This window comes from Zerene cesonia, chromosome 14, assembly GCF_012273895.1.
Source record: "Zerene cesonia ecotype Mississippi chromosome 14, Zerene_cesonia_1.1, whole genome shotgun sequence".
NCBI lineage: Eukaryota > Metazoa > Arthropoda > Insecta > Lepidoptera > Pieridae > Zerene > Zerene cesonia.
The window spans coordinates 7,316,197-7,331,098 of record NC_052115.1 but is presented as its reverse complement, the minus strand read 5'-3'; the positions used below and the strand labels follow the sequence as shown (position 1 = coordinate 7,331,098).

The following is a 14,902-nucleotide window of genomic DNA, read 5'->3' as shown; positions in this document are numbered from 1 at the left end:
AGTAATAAATGTTATTTGCAGTTAACAATTTTCTTTTTTCTTTATTACAATATTTATGGCAAGACTAGGTAGTTATGATTATACATGTTTTGCTTTTTATGAATATTGCAATCCGTCCTTTACAAGAGCCCACGTTTATGTGTAAGTTATGTATACAAAACTCTTGTATAAGCATATAGCATGAAAGCAAACCTAGCATCTAAGATTGAAATAAGGTTCCATACAACATTACTAACAACAATACGTCGATGCACTTTGTAGTTACTACCTAAATAAATAAAGACCACCTCCTTGGTACAGTGGTTAACGCGTTAGCGTAAAACCGAGGGGTCCTAGGTTCAAATCCCGGTGGTAACACCAAAATGTCTCTATAATAAATAAATAAAAAAAGGTATTTGAAACCTTGATCATCAGTTTAAGGCTATACATAGGCTTTAGCACGATTAATTCTAAATGCATTTCCAGTATCGGTAAAACATAAAAATCCGCCTATAACCAGTAATAAATCTTGTTGAGGCAAGGTCCCCAAAGAGCCGCAAGGATTGCAACTGGCAGGTGGGTGTCAGAAGCGACGCGGCGAGCCATCAAATCACTGGTCGACGTAACTAGTTAGATATAGAATAGTTTATTAAGTATAAATTCAAATATACTTTAAATTAAATTAACTATGCTAACGTAGTTATAGTAAGTATATTTGAAGTTAATAGTTATGGGAGTCCAGTCAGGTTCTCTGGAGAATTTAATGAGCATTGTCTTAACACAAAATATGTGCCTAAAAGCAATTAAATTGTTTAACAAAATTCCTTCAAAACTTTAAGTTTAGGTCGGTTTTGGAAGTGGTTTATTATCGAGGAAAATATCTTGTCGTGTTATGAAATAGCAAATCCTTTAGCATTATAATTTTTTACTTAAATATATTATTTATTTATTATTTATTTAACGTCCGGCATTTAATGGTAAAATTCCCAAACCATTGGCAACTCCCCTGTTTTATGTATTTAAACTGAGATCTTAACATGCACGAAAGCTCTAAGACGTTTCAAATCCGGTCGTGACGATAATGTAACATTTAAAACCGGAATATTTCACAAACCATTGTCATGCTGAACATAAACATAACACTATGTAACAAATATATCCATTATTGTTATTACATGCGAATGGGCCATGTTACCAAACTAGTAAATTAACATAGAACTCTGTGGTCTGCATTAAGATTAACTTTTGATCGTTTTAAAAGATACACTACTAATAAAGTTAGGTGTTTTTACATATTTGTGATATGTTTCTTAAATGAAGCCCAAGAAATAAGGCCTCTTGTTCCTAAATTAACTATTATATATATTATAGATATAATGCTGGTAATGCTATAACCTTGGTTTGCACAATAATACGAATTGATTAATACTTATGTTATATTAATGTCCAATTAAAAACACTCTATGAGAAGAAAAAAACATATCAAATTTTTTGCCGTGCTTTTTTCGTTTCTTATATATGGAATATTATTGAATGTCTGTAGAATTTCAATTTAATATGTTAATATAAATCACAGTTTGTTTAACTATAAACTCACATCAACATAAGTTCTTAATAAATTGCGTATACGTCTACATACGCACTTTCCATAATTGTAAACAACATGTTGCAAATAAGAGAAGAAAACATTCTTTTATAACTGGAATATAAAGCAGCAACACACGAAAAAGTATTCATTAAGCCTACAACCTTACATTGCTTTAATTATGATATTACCCAATAAGACAATTTTATTTCTAGTTACACAAAATATTCGCTCCACGCCACATTCGATTACTATCTACAATAGCAAGATAGCCTTCATCAATGTTGCAATGAAATCCTTAATTTTATTCAATTAAACAAAATCTTCTATCGTGACGCAAGAGTAACTGTTTAGCGTGCGGATAGACTAGTGCATACATTTGTAACAAATTCGAGCATTCGCCGCTTATGAATTTCGACAAACCGCTCCTCGAATAGGACGTTCGATGTTTTGCTATGTGATTTAAAAACTATATTCATGTTAGTGTAAAGTTTAAGGCGACATGACCCTGACATTGCCAGTCTATTGCGAAGGGTTCTAATCAATTTTGAATGCAATGTACAACGAAATGTTATTAGGAAATGCAGAGTACATTTACAGCATTTACCATGTATATTTCGTTTCATTTTCGCTGTGAGCAATGCAATTCGCATGAACGTTACATTACCTGGAAATGCTTTTGGGAATTATGCATTTACCTGTATTGAACTAATCGTAAGAATTTTACATTACATAAAATTGCTCGAGGAAGTGCCCTAGTGTCTATCCACACTTACATTTAAATTAGAACAATTTAGCGGTGGAATTTAAATAGTTTTATATTATGCTCATGTTTATAAGCTTTGTAAGCTTTGTAATATATGTCAGCACTCAGCACCTCGTACACCTGATCCTAATTATACAGAGAAGTATTAGGTCACTGTTTGAACTGTCGTCTATAATGCGACCAAATTAGGCGTGGTATGGCAGATATGCAGTGTGTATTTTAAACAGAACTTTTGTCAATTTCTTCTTATAATTACTCATAGATTATGTGGGCAATGGAATTTATAAAGCTTTTTGTGATAGTAGAATTTAACATATTTATAACATTACTACTGTTGCCGCCAATTGAGGTGTACGATTATTGCTAGTACTATTTTTTAGTTTACTGTGTATACAATAAAGTCTGAATAAATAAAATAAAATTCAAGCTATAGGAACTAATTATATAAAGCTGAAGGGTGTGCTTGCTAGTTTGCATGCGCTAATCTCAATAATAGCTACATGTTTTTATATTGTAGTAAAGTTATATAATAATATTATGAAGCTGAAGAGTTTGTTTGTTTTTTGTTTGAACGCGATAATCTCAGGAAATACTGGTCCGATTTGAAAAATTCTTTCAGTTTTAGAATGCCCATTTGTTGAAGAAGTGTATATGTACCACGGGCGAACCTGGGTCGGACCGCTAGTTAATAATAGAAGTTTTATTTGTATTTTTAAACGTATTTATGAGTTTATTCGCAAACTGTTCTAACTCAACTATAAGTTTTATATTTACAACTATGTTAAAATCTAGATTATCTAGTACTCAATAAAACAGCTTTTCGGTTATTAATTGGAGTTAACCACGCTTAACCTAGTTTGGCAACAAACTGCTTTACATAATTTAGTTTACAAGTGAATATTTGTGTCCTTGGCTATTTGCTTGGAATTTAGATTATATCGCTGATAGGTCGCTAGTAGGTTTCCGGTTTTAATCACTATATCCAATAAATTTTCCATAGGAATTGAAAAAGGTGGTTTCATCAGCACAGGCTTTTGTCCAAGATCTATGGGTCATTTGAATCACTAGTAGACCTGTTAAAATATACAGAAGTGTTAAATAAAATGAAATAAAACTAGATTTTGCCCGCGGCTTCGCACGCGTTAATTCGGAATAGTTTAATAGGAGTTATTGTACATATAAACCTTCCTCTTGAATCAGTCTATCTAATTAAAAGACCCCTATCAGAATCGGTTGCGTAGTTTTAAAGATTTAGGCGAGGCCATTTAGGAAAGCGACTTTGTTTTATACTATATAGTGATAACATACTTCAGTATGACGTCACTTATAAGCTGTGCAATTGGATGGATGAGACAATCCGAAAGCATAGGCATTTTATGTTGTTTGAATTCACCCCCAGGCCACTGAGGAGAGATACATAAATTATCCAACTTTTGGAATACACGTTTCTTGTACGGAGCTGCGTTGTTCTATTATCTTTAATGGATCTATCGATGTTTCGAATGACTGTGCGTGTAAATCTATAAATTTATACAACCAATATGTAAGAATTCAGATTCGCATGTGGAGGACATGCGATTTTGAATTCTAACCTGCACTTCATTGGATCTAGATATATAACAATTTGTACGATTATGAAAAATATAATGTAACATCTGAGTGGTGGAGACCTGATTAAATTGTCAATTAAAACGGATCAAACATATGATCGCTTAGATCCAATATAAATGATAGTGTAATATCCCCCTAAGTACAAAATCAAACGCCTTCTACTATTGCATACTTCTTACTCTACTACTTGTTACGTACTGTTTCTACTCTTCATACTGTGATAATAATAAAGTATACGTACTCTATCACTTATTCACACAATGCAATATTTAGAGCGTGTCATCTAGACCTTCATTATCACGGCCATAGGATTACACTCCTTCCCGTATCTATCTATTAGAAAAACGATATAAGTTATTCTTTGTATTCCATTCTTTGTAACCTGGGTGTGTACCCAGGCTGAGATAAATTGTTGTTTAATTGTATTGTTACTTCTTGATGCAGATGATTTTTGTATGTATGTATATATAACATATTACCCAAAAAGCCGGGTAGTTTACTTTTTGCAAATTTCTTTCATAAGCAACTATATAATCTTAAAACAGGAATAAATCCAGTTCCAGAAAGTCAGTTCTGTTTACTATGCTGGCACTATCGCTTTCCCAAAATTGAATTACTCCTTCCTTCAGCAGACGTCATACGGGTGATGGCCTATCAGATCTCTATTTAACGATATATCTTCTTTAGTTTGATCTAGTTGAAAACGGATATATTCTAGGCGATCGTTTCAGTAAAACAAACTGTGCCCAATTTTTTATTATTTATTAATATACATTAATTGTTTTTACAAGTTGGCATTGTCACGTTCGAACGTTATAAGTACGAAACAAAAAATTATCATTTTATTAATTGAGTTAAAAATAAAAAAAGAATAATATTAATTTATACATTGTACAATCGATTTAGCAACTAAGGTGCGCCAAATATGCAATCTTAAATAGGGTCTTTGTGAACGTGTTGCAACAAAATTAAGGCTTTAATAATTGTGGTTGTTTAGTGGTTAAGAAGTTTGCTAGATTACTTTATTTCTATGAAGGATTTATAATATTGTCGTCTTACCTAAATAGACCGATTCTCTTGTAGATGACATAAAAAGTCAGTTGAAACTTTAAAACAATCCAACAACATTAAACCGTTTTCATTGTCGTATAGATAGTTCTTATGTGACAGTTTTTAAAATACTAGTTGTCCAAAATATTTAAATATGTAGGCATAATGTAACAATTGAAAGTCACATTGCTTGTTTTAAAATTACTCTGGGATAGATGCAATTATTGTTCAACCAATATTGTATTTGGATAGTTTTGTGCCTTTTAGTGTTATTTATATTATAATTGAATTTTACACAAAAAATTGTATTAAATTCAATTAATCTCTAATCAAATCGACAAGAACCTCCCAAACTAATAACAGTACTCGCTCTACAGCTAAACACTTGCTTCAGCTCTAATTTCTAGTTCAACCTATAATGCAATTCGGAATTGACAAAACCGGTCAATTTCCTTCCATATTCAATGCATTTGAACAGTTTTTGTATGCGATATAACAATCACTGTCGCAACGCGTTTCGTAAATCCACCTGCGCTGTATGTATCTCGTTAGAACCGTGTATGGCAGCATTTGGATTATATTTATTGGCTTTTAATTCATAAATACACTTGAAAGGGTCAGTAGTCAAGCGAATTCTTTTTAATACTATGAATATATTGTTAATTCACGAACATATGTTTTTTTATGATATTAGCGGACAACTGTTTTTTTTTTTTGGAATATCAATAATTACAGAGACACATATCGTGTTAAATTATTGTAAGTGATAATTATTTAAAAATACTTTTCGAAATAAAACAGTTGAATTGCTTTCTAAATTTTTTGTGCTGGATTAGTTAATGCTGAATAAATCGAAATCAACATAAAAACACACTCGCAAATTACAAGAATGTATAGTAATTAAAGAAGCATTAACACAACATGTTTTAATTTTAGCATAAATTCATGCAATATAAATTAACATATTGTTTTCAGAACATTACAACAACCTTGCGTTATTATCACCTCTATATATACAATTTATTTTAACTTTACCGATAGTGAAAGACGCATTATTATAATTTAATCAAATTTTAAAAATCCAAAAAATAAGGAAATATGTTAACATAAGATTCCTATTAAAATGCTGTCTTATCCTAATATAGAATCATAAATATTTAAATTATCAAATAGCGTATAAGTTAAAGATTTTACTAGTGTGCAAAATACAATGTATTATGCGGAAATCTATCAGACAAAAGGTAATCTAAAAACATAAGGTCAGTAACAATCGTGCAAAAAATAGTAAGATTACAAAGATACATCTGTAATGCTCTTGTTGGTCTTCAGACATCTATTTTAATATAAGTAGGTTTCTTTTAAAAGTTCTTAAATTATAATTTATACAATAATCCTTACAATTACATGCGTAAGTGTGTTTGTTTAATTGTTTATCACCCTTCAAAACAGCGATTTTGTGACACGATTTTTGGCAGGAGATAGATGGTTACAAGGCTTGACAGTAGCATAGGATACTTTTTATCATAGCATCGTCTCATTTCCATGGAAAGCCTCGAACGAAGCTAGTTAGTTATACCCTACAAGCTTTGAAAATAAGTTAAACTCAAATAGTAGGTATATTAGAACAATTAATAAAATACTACATTATGAATATTAAAATATAAGAATAAACACGATAATAAAAAAATCTAGAATGCTATTCGCAGATTACAATAGACTTTGTTTACGTACGACAAACACGTTTTCTGGCAAATATCTGTACGCCCTGTACATAAAATCTACAAAACTTTTATAGTGACAAAACAATAAATACGCACCTATTTATCACGCTTAGCATCAATAAGGTTCTTTGGCGCTTCCATTGCTAAACCTTGAACTCACTGAAACGGATAAATCCCAGGTATTTTATCACATAATGGCTCAAATAACACGGATAATTTCATTTTGACCCTGTGCTTTTGATGCACGCGACGTAAATTGCTGTAAAAACAAGCTATTATGAGGAAGGTCCGCTGAAATTATGAACATGTTACACGATGCATGTTTGCGGCTTATCTTAATTATTGTTTTTAATTATACAGCGATGGCTTAGTGGTTGAACTTGAGGTGTTTTATTTTTTTAAAGGAAACGTTTGTGAAAGGTGCTTTGGTCGGTAAGCAATATTACACTGTTTCAGGCAGACTAAGTGGGATATGGGGAGGCTTTTTCTGTCCTGTCAGACCTAGACATTATTTTTTTCACTTGATTACCTCTGTATGTATAAATTAACCGACTCTTAATTCAGAATTATTAATCTTTCTCAGTATATCTTTAGTACACTTAATTTCCAAGGACTTTAGTTTGTACAACTAAATTCTGTCATTCTCAATCAACAAGAAATGTCGGTGAGGGAAACTTAGCGAACGTAGAGACGGTTGGCCATTGAATGAAGTGTAAAGCTTCCCCACTGGTACCAATCATTTGGACTTACAAAGTTATTCGTCATAACGGTCATATGAGGTTCTTTTTTTTTTTCGAAAATGGTAGGCTTTAGCAACACCCCAGATTAAATGTTTAGATCTTACAATAATCTACAAAAACGGTTTTCTTAATATTTTCTTAGACTCACCATTCTATTCGCGATTTGAAATGTTGAAAGAACTTCGTTCTGCATAATATAAAGAGATGTTGGGACACGTTTCTAAATCGCGCAAGCGAAATGTTCTCACTATAGGCATATATACAATTTTCCAACACATCTTGCTCCTCCTTCCTCCACAGATTTATTTAAATATTATTCTTTCTATTCTAGTGCATAATTCATTTCATTTAAAATATATCTTTTAAACGTTTTCAAAATTAAAAAGAAAGTGTTTTTACCCAAACTAAATGGCGAATAGATTTTTTCATATTATCACACCACATATCAGTTACAATACTAACCTTTGTTTGACCTATCTCAATCGTTATAGACGTTTATTTGAAGCAGCGTGACTGATTCTAAATGCACCACTCAAAAACTAATTGTCAAGGTGATATTGTATCAAAAGGTTTAACTAAACGCACATGTAACAATTATTTAAAATGAGGATATTATTGAAATAATATTTAGATGAGGATTCGAATAGAACTTTTAAATTATAATTTAACAAAATTAGGTTTGAAAGTACAGTTAAAAGATGTTACACATCTTTCCTGAAATAAATATATACCAAAATAATAAACTATGCACAATATTTACGTATTTGCCAATTCTTATAACTTTATCCTATATGAACTCTATGGGATAAGCCCCATATATTAAATAATAAATTATATATCAAATGATAAATAACAGCACAAAGCACATTAAGTATCTTAAACGAAAAATATGTCCTGCATACAGTAACAAAAAGTTTAAATCGCTATTTCCTTCATCCAATTGCGACCATTCCAATTTCTTTTTAAACATTTGAAATGCAGATAACATTAACAATAGAATGTTTGGAAGTATTACATAAACCCAGCTGAGCATAGCGCTCTCTTTCGTTATCTATCTTGGCCTGTTTAAGCTAGACTTTTTGTTTTCGGCTACAGATTATGAAATAGAATTCGATCCATGCGAAATGTAAAGCACAATGAAATAGGGCGAGTTAAATGAGATTGTGTTACCCCTTTTTTTATTAGCCGACTTCGAAAAGGTTCTTTGTACTGCATTTTTTAGTATGTTCACCTACCATCAAATAAGATTCAATGACGAAAGGTGTGACACCTGACACTGTAGAAGTCCGCCAAAAATGGATAATTAGATGTGCTGACCTAAAAAAATGGGACAAAAGGAATGAATAAGAAAATGCATCAACCAAAAAATGGGCGTCGACTTCGACTAGATTTTTTTTTACTTTTTCAATTTAATAGTTTGTAAAACTTCTAAAGGCAGAAAGGTTGAATAATCAGCGATCACAAGAATCGACTGAATTCAATCACTGTAATACAAAATATAATCTAGGCTCGAAAAAGAATGTACCTACAACAATTCAATGCCCGCATCGAATCAATTTTCACGTTATACTAATATCACAAATCAATATCTCATAACGATGTTTTCTATCATCATTTCGAAAGTCGCAACAAGCCATTACAAAAGCAGTCAAAATAGTTGTAATACAGTTTGTAACGCTACAATTATGTAGCGAGTGTCTTTCCACAATTATTATCAATATTATATATATTTGCTTTCGCCACTCAAGTTTCTGCAGTTTGATTATAAAGATGTTATTTTGAATAGAAAATCTCGTTTGCGGCATGTAATCGCCAAATTACATTACAGTTTAAAATAGTCATAACAAAGGGGTTTAAATCCATTTGTCACAATTCATTAAATTACGATACTACGCATACTTTCACTGTCGAAGTAAAATCAGTTTAAAAAAAACAACATTAATCATTAAAAGAAGCATGTACAAGTTAGACTGTGATTGTGGTCTCTCCTACATCGGCCAAACAAAAAGAAGCATTGGTAGCCGTCTGAAGGAACACATTGCGGATATCAAGCACAGGCGTCACAAAATGTCTGTGGTATGTGAACACACTCTGTACAACAAACAATTCTTACAATTCGACCAACCTCAAATCATCGCCGTGAAAACATATTTTTTTCAAGACTTGTAAGTGAGGAATGAAATTAAAAATCATCCAAATGGCAATAGAGTAGATGGTTTGAAGCTTTCCAACACCTGGGATCATGTTATCAAGAATTTAAAACCCCACGTCAGACATACCAAAACACTACAAGGCACTATCAGCCAATACTGCCAACATCCGGAAAAATGCTCAACATACCAACTGCAGAAATAGGTGGAGGTAGTTCGCAACCAACAATTTTTGTAAGACCTTTAAGACATGTAACATCTTAGTCTCCCCGTGACCACGCTCGCTGTAAAATGTTCGAAACGTCGGTTTAATAATGAACAAATCGCGTTTAAAATCCGTTAAAAGTCTTTAATTTCTAAACATTAATCAAGCAATTATAAGACGATAAATGTTATGTTCAAAATGAAATAACAATATTAAAGTATATTAACAGAACGTTATCTATAATTTTATCAGTTAATTTGCCTGTTGATGGCGTTTAATAATAAATCAAAACAAACAGTAAATGATCACTCATATCTAATACGGAATACCAACAAGTTGATGAGAAAAAGGGTGTAGGATAAGTCATGAGCTGTTAATAGTCATTCAAAACAATGAATAATAGAAAATAATGAATCGCCTTTTATAAATTAGTTCATGGCAAAAAAGGTAAACTTGCCATTTTGATGTATTTTCTTATGAAAGTTTAGAAGTGTTTATTTTAGTGTTATAATTATGTAAGTTCGGAAGCACGTTAAAAGCGTCTAAAGGGAATTTAAGGGGTATTTTATATGAATGAAGTCTTAGTTTGGAACTATTGTTTCATTTATATATTTGAAATGGCTTTTCTGAGAGTATTTGAATAGAAATTTCTATACGTAATTTCTTGAGATAAATATAATTAAAATATACATAAGATTTTGTATTGAAAATTAACGACTTATTAAAAACAGTGTACCTCCATAAGTTATATATGCGACTGTACATAACTCGTCTTAATAACGTATTTTAAGTAACTTTAACCGCAAATCATAATATTTAGAAGAATAATTTTAACTTCACTTATCTATATTAATTAAGCATATATCTATAGTATACACCACCTACCTATGCGCTTTCTCTGTATTGTTTCTTTGTTTTGGTTGCCTGGAAGAGATGGCTCTGTAACCATAAACTTGCCTATTGTGCAATTTATATTTTTATTCTGTACTTAGTAATATTTGCTTTTGGTGTGTACAATAAAGTATCATTCATTCATTCATTTAACATTATTAAAATAAAGCACAAAAAATCGCTAATCGCTTGTACCCACAACACTATACATCGATTAAGTCACAAGATCCGTGCGAAAAGTGGCCATTGTCGAAAAATGTCGAGGCTATTTTCTAAATGCAGATAAAACAATACAATATTTACCGGCGATTTGTTTCGAACACGAGGTTAATGACGTTTCCACGTTTTTAGTTACAACAATAATATAGTATTTTATCGCTTCCTACTCATAATTAGATGTACGTTTGTTTTATAACTAACAGATTAAAATAACGTTTGTTTATGATGCATTATTTTTAGACAAGATACGAACTGAAACATTCTTCCTGAATCTGTATTGCCCGATGGTTAAATCTGGGGGTTTTTAAGGTCAAAGTGTACAGGTACCTTCTAGGGAAGCGCGCTCCATCTTAGACTGCATCTCCGTTCACTAGCAGGCGAGAACGCGGTCACACTTTCCTATTGCTTATTTAAAAGGGCTGCATAAAGCTTTACATATTTGATTAATAACAATTATTGTATTTTATTTCAGGACCACACAAAACAACTACTCAATCATCTATCGCCATCAGAGAAACTACTATTTTTCGGCACAGATAGTAAAAGTGAGTACATATCTCCAACTCAAAAAACTTATTTAAACGCTGTTTACTTTTAACATACTTAGATAAAGAACACTTTTTGATGTATTTTAAGACGTAGAATATTTTTCAAAACTTTTAAGTTACTTTTTAACCCATAATATAATAAACTGAAATACCGATGAAGATAAATTCACATCCTTGCGCATAAAACTAAAACATCCGAGATAACACTTAATATCAGGAAGTCACAACCGTCCTAAAGTCTGATATAATAATTAAATAAATGATAATCGCCAAGTGTGTTAAAACAATTATCAAATTCGCAGATCCCGAATTCGAGATAGCACATTTAAAGTATCAAAAACGGCGCAAGCGTTACTTGTCACATGATAGTCAAGAGTTCAACAACTTAAAGAAACATCTAGACCTGAAACTGAGTCCTAGGGATAAGTTCTTAGATCCCCAATTTTTGTTGATCAAACGATGGATCAATGGAACAGAGGTTATATTGGATCAACATACTGATGAAGAATTAGACGCGTGTTACTATAAAAGTGAACACGCTGCACTATTTGTTTGCGATGGTGTGGTAAGTAGCATAAACTTTGAAATATTGAAAGTTGAAATAATTATATAGGTAAATACGTCGTATGTACTTAAATTTCTTAGTTTCAATCTGTTATAAAAAAAAATTTAACTATTGTACTGATTGTTATTCCTACGCATAATAATAGTGGCTAAGTAACATAAAAATATTTTTAATTTTCTTCCAGAGAGGACTGATAAAATCTAACGATAGCTTTTACTATGTACATCCACTGCCAGAACGATTTAGTCACGAAAACTATTCGCCACATATAATTGTAAAACGCCAAATAGACAACGTAAATAACATCGAAGTTAACTATGAAGAACCCGCTTGTGTAGAACGAGATATTAATGAATTTAAATCATTCTCCCCTAATAACACATGGACCAAACATAGACGGAAACGGAGCATATCAACAACAAATAGTTATAACAATATTAGTTTAAACACATATAAAGTAGATTTAGTACATAGAAATAAAACCATCGAAGCGTTTATAGAAAAACTGAAAACGGGCGAAAGACGCCAAAAAAGAGCAGTGCTACCAGCGATCTTTGTTGAAACGGCTGTGTTCGTAGACAGAGATCTATACAAACACATGACGATCAACTTCCCCAAAGACACAGAGCGGGAGTTGGTCAGATTCGTGTTAGCCATGATTAACGCAGTACAATTACTATATCACGATCCCAGTCTGGGAAGGCCAGTCAATTTCATACTGAAAAGACTAGAAATTCTCCATGAAGATCCATCGAATTTGAAACGACCTCACGACATAGACAGATTCTTAAGTAACTTTTGCACGTGGCAACGACTAGAGAATCCACCAGGGGACAACGATCCCCTACATTGGGATCACGCTTTGATTTTAACTGGCCTAGATTTATACGTTGTAAATAAAAACGGCAAAGTCAGCAGTCAAGTAGTAGGTGAGTATTACCCCATTACTGGTATAGGTGTATATCATTGTGACACGAACATTACGAATTTCAACGCTCTCATTATAAGTAATCGAGCGTAGCGAATATTAGCATCATTTGTTATTGTCGCCTGCGTTCCTTTCTCTTTATATGCCGTTTAGAGTAAGTTTTCGAAATTATCTTTGATATATCTATAGTTATTCGTTATCAATTCGACTGTATTATTTTGTGCCTGGTTACTTTTTACTAGATGAACCGATTTTTATGATTCTCGTTTTATTCATCTGTCTTGTTCGAACGGTAAAGTTTTGAGTGCTAGTTATAACACATTATATTATAAATTTTTCTGTCAATTGTTCACTATAAAAAAGAATTTCGAGAGAAGAGGACTAAGTATTATTAACGATATTTTTCAGGATTAGCTCCAGTAGCTGGAATGTGCACTGTAACAAGCAGCTGCACAGTTAATGAGGGAAGACATTTCGAGAGCGTCTACGTAGTAGCGCACGAGATTGGGCACAAGTATGTATATTCCTAGATTAGTTGTCTTTTTTTTATTTCAACACAAAATAATTAAGTTGATTCCAGATTAGCTCTTACAAACTTGTCAGCATCATAATCTTAAAAGTATAAAATTCCGATGTAACTTAAAAGTATAAAAAGTGTGTTAAATGCCTAATTCCGAAAGGGCTTTAACAATTTTATATATATTTTTTTTTTGTGTTAAAAACCAAAATATACTGGACCCGAGATCCGGGTGACTGATTCTGAAATATTTTCCGGGTCAGCTAGTATCAGCCATTTCTTCTTTCTTTATTAATATTATAAATGAAGGAAAAAATTAAACGGAACATTTGTTTTCAGTCTTGGAATGCGTCACGATGGTCCATTAGCAGACAACGGCTGCGATCCGAGCGCCTATATAATGAGCCCAACGCTGGGCAGTGGGAAGATAACGTGGTCGCAATGTAGCAGGAACTATTTGCAGAAATTTCTGGAGTAAGTGTTTTGATATATTTTTTATTATACAAAAAACACATGGAAATAAAACATAAAAAAAATTTTGCACAAAAAGCGGACTTGTTGCTTCATATAAAATTAATTTGTATATATTATATTGGTCTCTTTATTATAACCCACAAACAATACGTAAAAATAAGGCGTAACGTAGACTTATTTAAAAAATATATAAATATGCAATTAATTTTATGGTTTTCACATGCGAACAATCAATACTAGGTCTTCCTTAAAAAAATTAATTTACGGACGGTTTATATAAGGAAAAGAAAATTAAACAACTGCTATTTTGAAGGAAAAATTTCTAACAACTACATTCAATATACACACAGTTACAATACGACATTACCACACACGCAAAACTAAATACGCAGATTAAGTAAAACAGTTTTAATATTGCAAAAGCTGCAACACGAATTTCTATAAACCACACGCGTACGACTTGCGAATTTTAAATTACTGTTAACGCATGATAGGATTTATAAATTGATTTTGTAAGATTTATTATTTTTACATGCGATTTCGAATACTTTCTCGAATCTATGTCCCAATCGGGATAAACGTAATTAATATTATTATTTATTAAAATATGTATAGAACAACACAATCTCATTAGATCGTCATCCCGTCAAAAGGTCATATCATACTAACGGAGCGCCCGCCTTTGCCCGTAGTACATATTATACAGCCTGCAGCATCAAGGATCATGTTTATATGCAAGGAAAGAATTTTGAAATCGGTCGTACGGTTCTGAGAATAGAGCATTCAAAAAAAAAAATGATAAACACGCCTCCTTGGTTCAGTGGTTAACGTGTGCGTTGAACCAAAAGATCCTGGGTTCGATTTCCCAGTGGGTACACACAAAAAAAATGTCTCGGTCTAGCAGGACACAGAAAGCTGATCACCTACTTGTCCATAAAGAAAACCTGCAATCA

The 14,902-nt window shown here is 32.1% G+C and overlaps 1 protein-coding gene across 1 annotated transcript in view; it reads left to right on the top strand.

Annotated features, from left to right (window-relative positions):
* Nucleotides 1-14,902, top strand: part of LOC119831671 (A disintegrin and metalloproteinase with thrombospondin motifs adt-1-like) — a 36,875-nt gene that overhangs the window by 15,395 nt on the left and 6,578 nt on the right. The window contains exons 2-6 of the mRNA XM_038355116.1: nt 11,390-11,462; nt 11,768-12,030; nt 12,215-12,959; nt 13,367-13,472; nt 13,815-13,949. Coding sequence (XP_038211044.1) covers nt 11,390-11,462; nt 11,768-12,030; nt 12,215-12,959; nt 13,367-13,472; nt 13,815-13,949 — 1,322 coding nt within the window. The remainder of the gene's footprint in view (nt 1-11,389; nt 11,463-11,767; nt 12,031-12,214; nt 12,960-13,366; nt 13,473-13,814; nt 13,950-14,902) is intronic.